Below are 11,261 nucleotides of genomic sequence, written 5' to 3' on the forward strand. Positions count from 1 at the left end.
CACGCATCGTCTACCACTTCTGAATCCACACTGCTCTTCCCCAATCTGATGCTCTGTACATGCCTTCACCCTCTCAATCAATACCCTCCCATATAATTTCCCAGGAATACTCAACAAACTTATACCTCTGTAATTTGAGCACTCACTTTTATCCCCTTTGCCTTTGTATAATGGCACTATGGAAGCATTCCGCCAATCCTTTGGTACCTCACCATGAGCCATACATACATTGAATAACCTTACCAACCAGTCAACAATACAGTCACCCCCTTTTTTAATAAATTCCAGTGCAGTACCATCCAAATCCGCTGCCTTGCCGGTTTTCATCTTCCGCAAAGCTTTTACTACCTCTTCTCTGTTTACAAAATCATTCTCCGTAACCCTCTCACTTTGCACACCCCCTCTACCAATACACCCTATATCTGCCACTCTGTTATCAGACACATTCAACAAACCTCCAAAATACTCACTCCATCTTCTTCTCACATCACCACTACTTGTTATCACCTCCCCAGTAGCCCCCTTCACTGAAGTTCGCATTTTTACCCTCGTCTTACGCACTTTATTTACCTCCTTCCAAAACATCTTTTTATTCTCCCTAAAATTTAATGATACTCTCTCATCCCAACTCTCATTTGCCCTCTTTTTCACCTCTTGCACCTTTCTCTTGACCTCCTGCCTCTTTCTTTTATACATCTCCCACTCATTTGCATTATTTCCCTGCAAAAATCGTCCAATTGCCTCTCTCTTCTCTTACACTAATAATCTTACTTCTTCATCCCACCACTCACTACCATTTCTAATCTGCCCACTCCCACGCTTCTCATGCCACAGGCATCTTTTGCGCAAGTCATCACTGCTTCCCTAAATACATCCCATTCCTCCCCCAATCCCCTTACGTCCTTTGTTCTCACCTTTTTCTATTTTGTAGTCAGTGTCTCCTGGTACTTCGTCACACAAGTCTCCTTCCCAAGCTCACTTACTCTCACCACTCTCTTCACCCCAACATTTTCTCTTCTTTTCTGAAAACCTCTACAAATCTTCACCTTCGCCTCTACAAGATGATGATCAGACATCCCTCCAGTTCCATCTCTCAACACATTAACATCCAAAAGTCTCTCTTTCGCGCGCTTATCAATTAACAAGTAATCCAATAACGCTCTCTGGCCATCTCTCCTACTTACATACGTATACTTGTGTATATCTCTATTTTTAAACCAGGTATTCCCAATCACTAGTCCTTTTTCAGCATATAAATCTACAAGCTCTTCAACATTTCTATTTACAACACTGAACACCCCATGTACACCCACTATTCCCTCAACTGGCACATTACTCACCTTTGCATTCAAATCACCCATCACTGCATCCCGGTCTCGAGCCCCAAAACTACTAACACACTCACTCAGCTGCTCCGAAAACAATTGCCTCTCATGATCTTTCTTCTCATGCCCAGGTGCATATGCACCAATAATCACCCATCTCTCTCCATCAACTTTCAGTTTTACCTATATCAATCTAGAGTTTACTTTCTTACACTCTATCACATACTCCCACCACTCCTGTTTCAGGAGTAGTGCTACTCATTCCCTTGCTCTTGTCCTCTCACTAACCCTGAATTTACTCCCAAGACATTCCCAAACCACTCTTCCCCTTTATCCTTGAGCTTCGTTTCAGTCAGAGCCAAAACATCCAGGTTCCTTTCCTCAAACATATTACATATCTCCTTTTTTCTCATCTTGGTTACATCCGCACACATTTAGACTCCTTTATACCTTTATTGCCAAATATATATACCTTTATATATATATATACCAAATATATATACCTATATATACCTTTATTGCCAAATGCATCACATCAAGGCAAATTGGGCGAGGAGAACAGAAAGCAGACTCTCATGATCCCGAGGTAAGGAAATACTCATAATCGTATTTGAAAAACAATATTTTATTTATAAAACTCAAACATCACATTGTATAAATATCACACATACTACTGTAAGTATACATCATCACCATTGGAGCACAGCTCAGTGATAAGGTAAGAATTGTACCAGTCGCTTGTGGAGCTCAGCTCCATCTAAGCCATTGGTTACACAAATGTCTAAAACTAATATACCCATGGTCAGGACGTCACCCTAGGGGTCAACTTGATATAGTGAACACTGAAATATCATAGAGGTAGTTAGAAAAGTCTGAGAAACAGTCTTCATGACATTTTAGCCGGCAAAGAGCAACCAGGAAGACGAAGAACGCGCAGTCATTATTAAGACAAGGTTACCTAGATCAGCGTAGTTCTCTCGAATAAAAACATATAGTCCGCTCACTGGCAAGTGACAAACGCCAGCGGTGCCTCATATGACGCAAAACTCAGGGACGAAAGCTATGCCCACTGTGGAGGTTCACTGGCTGACTCTTTCTTTAGGAATCCTCGTTAACCGCTTGATGAAAGCCCTAGGAATTCCTGCGGCTATGAAATCTCTGTTTGTTGGCATATTAGACGGGGATAATAATGACGGAGGTAGGGGAGTGCTGATGGAGGGGCAGTGGGTGGTGAAGGCGTCCCAAGCAGCTTCCAGAAGAGGCGGTGCATCAAGTCGACCCCGGTACACCGCGGAGGACCGCTCGCTGCTACCCAGGCTGGTCAGCCCGCCATACACGTAGAGATAGCCGCTCTGTGGAACAAAACACCGGTTAGTGTTTAGTTGGTCTGTGTGATACAATATTCCTTGTCAAGAGTTACAGCAGAACAATGTGGATACTTTACGTAACAAATATATATGTACATCTCTCTCTCTCTCTCTCTCTCTCTCTCTCTCTCTCTCTCTCTCTCTCTCTCTCTCTCTCTCTCTCTCTCTCGTCTCTCTCTCTCTCTCTCTCTCTCTCTCTCTCCAGCGAGAACATAATCTCGGAAAGCAAAAATGGGTATGTTTGAAGGAATAGTGGTTCCGACAATGTTATATTGTCGGAAGGAGGAGGGTGGATGTGCTGGATATGAGATGTTTGAGGACAATAAGTGGTGTGAGGTGGTTTGACCGAGTAAGTAATGAAAGGGTAAGAAAGATGGGTGGTTATAAAAAGAGTGCGGTTGAGAAAGCAGAAGAGGGTGTTTTGAAATGGTTTGGTCACATGGAGAGAATGAGTGAGGAAAGATTGACAAAGAGGATATATGTGTCAGAGGTGGAGGGAACGAGGAGAAGTGGGAGACCAAAATGGAGGTGGAAAGATGGAATGAAAAATATTTTGAGTAATCGGGGCCTGAACATGCAGGGGGGTGAAAGGCGTGCAAGGAATAGAGTGAATTAGAACGATGTGGTATACCGGAGTCGACGTGCTGTTAATGGATTGAACCAGGGCATGTGAAGTGTCTGGGGTAAACCATGGAAAGTTCTGTGGGTCCTGGATGTGGAAAGGGAGCTGTGGTTTGGGTGCATTATACATGACAGCTTGAGACTAAGTGTGAACGAATGTGGCCTTTGTTGTCTTTTCCTAGCGCTACCTCGCGCACATGCAGGGAGAGGGGGTTGTCATTTCCTTTGTGGCGGGGTGGCGACGGGAATGAAAAAGGGAAGGAAGATAGTGTGAATTATTACATGTGTATATATGTGTATGTCTGTGTGTGTATATATATATGTATACGTTGAGATGTATAGGTATGTATATGTGCGTGTGTGGATGTGTTTTGGGAGCAGCTGAGTGAGCGTGTTAGTAGTTTTGATGCAAGAGACTGGATTATAGTGACGGGCGATTTGAATGCAAAGGTGAGTAATGTGGGAGTTGAGGGAATAATTGGTATAGATAGGGTGTTCAGAGTTGTAAATGGAAATGGTGAAGAGCTTGTAGATTTATGTGCTGAAAAAGGACTGGTGATTGGGAATACCTGGTTTAAAAAGAGAGATATACATAAGTATACGTATGTAAGTAGGAGAGATGGCCAGAGAGCATTATTGGATTACGTATTAATTGATAGGCTCGCGAAAGAGAGACTTTTTGATGTTGATATGCTGAGAGGTGCACCGGAGGGATGTGTTATCATTATCTTGTGGAGGCGAAGGTGAAGAATTGTAGAGGTTTTCAGAAAAGAAGAGAGAATGTTAGTATGAAGAGAGTGGTGAGAGTAAGTGAGATTGGAAGGAGACGTGTGTGAGAAAGTACCAGAAGAGACTGAGTACAGAATGAAAAAAGGTGAGAACAAAGGACATAAGGGGAGTGGGAGAGGAATGGGATGTATTTAGGGACGCAGTGATGGTTGCGTATAAGATGCCTGTGGCATGAGAAGCGTGGGAGAAGAGTGATGAGCTGAAGAAGTAAGATTATTAGTGAAAGAGAAGAGAGAGGCATTTGGATGATTTTTGCAGGGAAATAATGCAAATGACTGGGAGATGTGTAAAAGAAAGAGGCAGGAGGTCAAGAGAAAGGTGCAAGATGTGAAAAAGATGGCAAATGAGAGTTGGGGTGAGAGAGTATCATTAAATTTTAGGGAGAATAAAGAGATGTTTTGGAAGGAGGTAAATAAAGTGCGTAAGACAAGGGAACAAATGGGAACATCAGTGAAAGGGGCTACTGGGGAGGTGATAGCAAGTAGTGATGATGTTAGGAGATGGAGTGAGTATTTTGAAGGTTTGTTAAATATGTTTGATAATAGAGTGGCAGATATAGAGTGTTTTGGTTGAGGTGGTGTGCAAAGTGAGAGGGTTAGGGAGAATGATTTGGTAAACAGAGAAGAAGTAGTAAAAGTTTTGCGAAAGATGAAAGCCGGCAACGCAGGGGGTTTGAATAGTATTGCAGTGGAATTTATTAAAAAAGGGGGTGACTATCGTTGACTGGTTGGTAAGGATATTTAATGCATGTATGACTCATGGTGAAGTACCTGAGGACTGGCGGAATGCTTGCATGGTGCTATTGTACAAAGGCAAAGGGGATAAGACTGAGTGCTCAAATCACAGAGGTATATGTATGTTGAGTATTCCTGGGAAATTATATGGGAGGGTATTGATTGAGAGGGTGAAGGCATGTACAGAACATCAGATTAGGGAAGAGCAGTGTGGTTTCAGATGTGGTAGAGGATGTGTGGATCAGGTGTCTGCATTGAAAAATGTATGTGAGAAATACTTAGAAAAGCAAATGGATTTATATGTAGCATTTATGGATCTGGAGAAGCCATATGATAGAGTTGATAGTGATGCTCTGTGGAAGGTATTAAGAATATATGGTGTGGGAAGTAAGTTGTTAGAAGTAGTGAAACGTTTTTATCGAGGACGTAAGGCATGAGTACGTGTAGGAAGAAAGGAAAGTGATTGGTTCTCAGTGAATGTTGGTTTGCGGCAGGGGTGTGTGATGTCTCCAATGGCCGATTCGGGTGAGAAACTGCAGAAGCTGGTAACTGGGCTTGGTGAAGTGTGAGAAAGAAGAAAGCTGAGAGTAAATGTGAATAAGGGCAAGGTTATTAGGTACAGTAGGGTTAAGGGACAAGTCAATTGGGAGGTAAGTTTGAATGGAGAAAAGCTGGAGAAAGTGAAGTGCTTTAGATATCTGAGTGTATGGATTTGGCAGCGGATGGAACCCTGGAAGTGGAAGTGAATCATAGGGTGGGGAAGGGGGCGAAAGTTCTGGGAGCGTTGAAAAATGCGTGGAAGTCGCGGACGTTATCCTAGGAAGCAAAAATGGGTATGTTTGAAGGAATAGTGGTTCCAACAATGTTATGTGGTTGCGAGGCGTGGGCTCTAGATAGAGTTGTGCGGAGGAGGGTGGATGTGCTGGAAATGAGATGTTTGAGGACAATATGTGGTTTGAGGTGGTTTGATCGAGTAAGTAATGAAAGGATGAGAGAGATGTGTGGTAATAAAAAGTATGATAGATAAAATGTATATATTATACTTCGTCACACATATTCGCAATTTCCCGTGTTAGCGAGGTAGTGTCAAGAACAGAGGACTGAGCCTCAGAGGGAACACCCTCACTTGGCCCACTTCTCTGTTCCCTCTTTTGGAAAAAGTAAAAGGAGAGGGGAGGATTTCCAGCCCTCCGCTCCCTTCCCTTTCAGTCGCCTTCTACGAAACGCAGGGAATACGTGGGAAGTATTCTTTCTGCCCTATTTATATATCTCTTTTTAAACAATGTTTTCCCAATCATCTGTCTTTTCAGCTGACAAATCTACAAGCTCTTCACCATTTCCATTAACAACACTGAACACCCCATGTTCACCAATTATAACCTCAACTGCCACATCACTCACCTTCGCACGTAAATCGCCCATTACTATAACCCGGTCTTGTGCATCAAAGCTGCTAACACACTCACTCAACTGCTCCCAAAACACTTGCCCCTAGTGATCTTTCCTCTCACGACTAGGTACATAGGTACCAATAGTCACCCATCTCTCTCCATCCACTTTCAGTTTTACCCACATCAATCTATAATTTACTTTCTTATACTCTATCACATACTCCCACAACTCCTGCTTCAGAAGTAGTGCTACTCCTTCATTAGCTCTTGTCCTCTCACCAGCCCCTGACTTAACTCCCAAGACTTTGCCAAACCACTCTTCCCCATTACCCTTGAGCTTCGTTTTACTCAGAGCCAGAACATCCAGGTTCCTTTCCTCAAACATACTACCTATATCTGCTTTCTTCTCATCTTGGTTACATCCACACATTTAGAAACCCAATCTGAGCCTTCGAGGAGGATGAGCACTCCTCGTTTGACACCTTTCCCTTTTTAGAAGCTTAAATACAAGGAGGGTGGGGGGGGGGCGGGTATCCACCCCAAATCTCCTTTAGTCGCCTTCTACGACACGCTGGGAATACATAGGAAATATTCTTTCTCCCCTATACAAAGACCTCTTCTAAGGGGTTTCTGCAACTTGAATGCCACGCTATGATTATTAGATGGTAAAAGATGGTGGTTTGTGGGGTAAGAACGTTTGTATAACCTTGGTGAAGGTTGCTTCATCCCCCTCGGTGGGGTAAGATGGGTGTCAGTAACGCTTCTGGGCCAGTTACGAGTCAATATGTGTACATTTACGAGTCAACATGTCTAGTTTGATACTTGGATTACGCCTGATTGGCCCTACTGTCTCCACACATGAGGGTCAACCTCCTATGAATTTGGTGGTGAAAGAGATACGCAAATTAAAAACGTTTACCACTGAACGAGTGAGGCTTATGTTGGCGATGCGGTCGCCTCAGTGTAAACAACGGGCCATGGCCCCTGTCTGTTGGAGTTATGAACCCAGCTGACCACATGAGTTGTGACCCACCCAGCTAACCTCAGGAGTTGTGACCCACCCAGCTGACCACATGAGTTGTGACCCACCCAGCTGACCACATGAGTTGTGACCCACCCAGCTGTCCACATGTGTTGTGACCCACGCAGCTGACCACAGGAGTTGTGACCCACCCAGCTGTCCACATGAGTTGTGACCCACCCAGCTGTCCACATGAGTTGTGACCCACCCAGCTGACCACATGAGTTGTGACCCACCCAGCTGACCACAGGAGTTGTGACCCACCCAACTGACCACATGAGTTGTGACCCACCCAGCTAACCACAGGAGTTGTGACCCACCCAGCTGACCACAGGAGTTGTGACACACCCAGCTGACCACAGGAGTTGTGACCCACCCAGCTGACCACAGGAGTTGTGACCCACCCAGCTGACCTCAGGAGTTGCGACCCACCCAGCTGACCTCAGGAGTTGTGACCCACCCAACTGACCACATGAGTTGTGACCCACCCAGCTGTCCACATGAGTTGTGACCCACGCAACTGACCACATGAGTTGTGACCCACCCAGCTGACCACATGAGTTGTGACCCACCCAGCTGACCACAGGAGTTGTGACCCACCCAGCTGACCACAGGAGTTGTAACCCACCCAGACGACGTCGTCACAACAATTACCTCGTACCAACCAGTGCTGTACAGGCACAAGAACTGTCCTATACCTATTCATGTGAAAGCTATAAACAGTCAATGAACAAGTGCACAGCTAGACAAGAAAATGGCTTAGTGTTCCCCTAGTTATGTGTATGTCAACTATTACATTACTGTAATACGACCAAAGTGAAAATAATCATCCCTTAATGTTCACCATTACAAGTAAGTGACTTTACATTACCAAGGGCTCACCACTGAATGCATAATGTATGTCAGTACAATACTCCTGCATTTCAACCAATGTATAACTTTATGTCAAGTAATGTTTAATGAATCACCATTAAATGTATAATGTATAAACCATAGAATTTGCTCTGAAAAACTTCCTGCACTGTGTAGACAGACTTCGCTCGTGTGCTAATCTAAGTCGGGGAAGTATCCAGCCCCACATTGATTTTCGGCTCTTTTGTGTTTACTTGAGTAGTTACTACCGTGACCTTCCAATTATGTAATTATTCAATTGTGTATTGTCAGCCAAATGCTTGCCTGATTGAAGTCAATAAGCTGTTCTTTATTTACCTATCTATTTACATACAGGCGTAACACGGTATCAACAATATATATATATATATATATATATATATATATATATATATATATATATATATATATATATATATATATATATATATATATATATATCTATATATGTGGGAGAAAGAATACTTCCCACGCATTCCCTGCGTGTCGTAGAAGCCGACTAAAGAGGACGGGAGAGGGGGCTAGAAACCCTCCCCTCCTTGTATTTCAACTTTCTAAAAGGGGAAACAGAAGAAGGAGTAATGCGGGGAGTGCTCATCCTTCTCGAAGGCTTAGATTAGGATGTCTAAATGTGTGTGGATGTAACCAAGATGAGAAAAAAGGGGAGATAGGTAGTATGTTTGAGGAAAGGAACCTAGATGTTTTATGCTCAGAGTGAAACGAAGCTCAATGGTAAAAGGGAAGAGTGGTTTGGGAATGTCTTGGGAGTTAAGTCAGGGGTTAGTGAAAGGACAAGACCAAAGGAAGGAGTAGCACTACTCTTGAAGCAGGAGTTGTTGGAGTATGTGATAGAGTGTTAGAAAGTAAGCTCTAGATTGATATGGGTAAAACTGAAAGTGGATGGAGAGAGATGGGTGATTATTGGTGCCTATGCACCTGGTCATGAGAAGAAAGATCATGAGAGGCAAGTGTTTTGGGAGCAGCTGAGTGAGTGTATTAGCAGCTTTGATGCACAAGACTGAGTTATAGTGATGGTTGATTTGAATGCAAAGGTGAGTAATGTGGTTGTTGAGGGTATAATTGGTGTACATAGGGTGTTCAGTGTTGTAAATGGAAATGGTGAAGAGCTTGTAGATTTGTGTGATGAAAAAGGACTGGTGATTGGGAATACCTGGTTTAAAAAGAGAGATATACATAAGTATACGTATGTAAGTAGGAGAGATGGCCAGAAAGCGTTATTGGCCTAAGTGTTAATTGATAGACGCATGAAAGAGAGACTTTTGGATGTTAATGTGCCGAGAGGGCAACTGGAGGGATGTCTGATCATTCTCTAGTGAAGGCAAAGGTGAAGATTTGTAGAGGTTTTCAGAAAAAAAGAGAGAATGTTGGGGTGAAGAGAGTGGTGAGAGTAAGTGAGCTTGGAAGGAGACTTGTGAGAGGAAGTACCAGGAGAAATTGAGTGCAGAACTGAAAAATTTGAGAGCAAATGACGTAAGGGGAGTGGGGGAGGAATGGAATGTATTTAGGGAAGCAGTGATGGCTTGCGCAAAATATGCTTGAGGCATGAGAAAAGTGGGAGGTGGGCAGATTAGAAAGGGCAGTGAGAGGTGGGATGAAGAAGTGAGATTCTTAGTGAAAGAGAAGAAAGAGGCGCTTGGACGATTTTTGCAGGGAAGTAGTGCAAATGACTGGGAGATGTGTGAAAGAAAGAGGCAGGAGGTTAAGAAAAGGGTGCAAGAGGTGAAAAAGATGGCAAATGAGTGTTGGGTTGAGAGACTTTTGGAAGGAGGTAAATAAAGTGCGTAAGACAAGAGAACAAATGGGAACATCAGTGAAGGGGGCTGATGGGGAGGTAATAACAAGTAGTGGTGATGCGAGAAGGAGATGGACTGAATATTTTGAAGGTTTGTTGAATGTGCTTGATGATAAAGTTGCAGATATAGGGTACTTTGATCGAAGTTTGGAAAACAGAGAGGTGGTAGAGAAAGTTTTGGGGAAGTTGAAAGCCGGCAAGGTGAAAAGTTTAGATGATATTGCAGTGGGATTTATTAAAAAAGGGGGTGACTGTGTTGTTGGCTGGTTAGTAAGGATATTCAGTGTATGTATGGTTCATGGTGAAGTGCCTGAGGATTGGCGGAGTGTCTGCATAGTGCCAATGTACAAAGGCAAAGGGGATAAAGGTGAGTGTTCAAATTACAGAGGTATAAGTTTGTTGAGAATTCCTGGGAAATTATATGAGAGGGTATTGATTGAGAGACTAAAGGCATGTACAGAGCATCAGACTTGGGAAGAGCAGTGTGGTTTCAGAAGTGGTAGAGGATGCTTTGAAGAATTCATGTCAGAAATACTTAGAAAAACAGATGGGTTTGTATGTAGCATTTATGGATCTGGAAAAGGCATATGATAGAGTTGATAGAGATGTTCTTTGGAGGGTATTAAGAGTATATGGTGTGGGAGGTAACTTGCTAGATCCAGTGAAAAGTTTTTATCAAAGATGTAAGGCACGTGTACGAGTTGGAAGAGAGGAAAGTGATTGGTTGTCAGTGAATGTTGGTTTGCGGCAGGGGTGCGTGATGTCTCCATGATTGTTTCATATGTTTATGGATGGGGTTGTTAGGGAGCTGAATGCAAGAGTTTTGGAGAGAGGTGCAAGTATGCAGTCTGTTGTGGATGAGAGAGCTTGGGAAGTGAGTTAGTTGTTGTTCGCTGGTGATACAGCGCTAGTGGCTGATTCGAGGGAGAACCTGCAGAAGTTGGTGATTGAGCTAGCAAAGTGTGTGACAGAAGAAAGCTGAGAGTAAATGTGAATAAGAGCAAGGTTACTAGGTTCAGTAGGAGTGAGGGACAAGTAAATTGGGAGGTAAGTATTAATGGAGAAAAGCGAGAGGAAGTGAAGTGTTTTAGATATCTGGGAGTGGATTTAGCAGCAGATGGAACCATGGAAGCTGAAATGAGTAACAGGGTAGGGTAGGGGGTGAAAGTTTTGGGGGCGTTGAAGAATGTGTGGAAAGCGAGAACGTTATCTCGGGGAGCAAAAATGGGTATGTTTGAAGGAATAGTGGTTCCAACAATGTTATATGGTTGCGAAGCATGGGCTATAGATAGGGGTTTTCCGGAGGAGG

General features: G+C 43.4%; 1 protein-coding gene across 1 annotated transcript in view; it reads right to left on the bottom strand.

Annotated features, from left to right (window-relative positions):
- Positions 1 to 1,929: 1,929 nt before the first annotated feature.
- Positions 1,930 to 11,261, bottom strand: part of LOC139746033 (kelch domain-containing protein 10-like) — a 75,561-nt gene continuing 66,229 nt past the window's right edge. Inside the window, exon 8 of the mRNA XM_071656845.1 lies at positions 1,930 to 2,677. Coding sequence (XP_071512946.1) covers positions 2,405 to 2,677 — 273 coding nt within the window. The 3' untranslated portion in view covers positions 1,930 to 2,404. The remainder of the gene's footprint in view (positions 2,678 to 11,261) is intronic.

Source organism: Panulirus ornatus, chromosome 63 (assembly GCF_036320965.1).
Source record: "Panulirus ornatus isolate Po-2019 chromosome 63, ASM3632096v1, whole genome shotgun sequence".
NCBI classification, from domain to species: domain Eukaryota; kingdom Metazoa; phylum Arthropoda; class Malacostraca; order Decapoda; family Palinuridae; genus Panulirus; species Panulirus ornatus.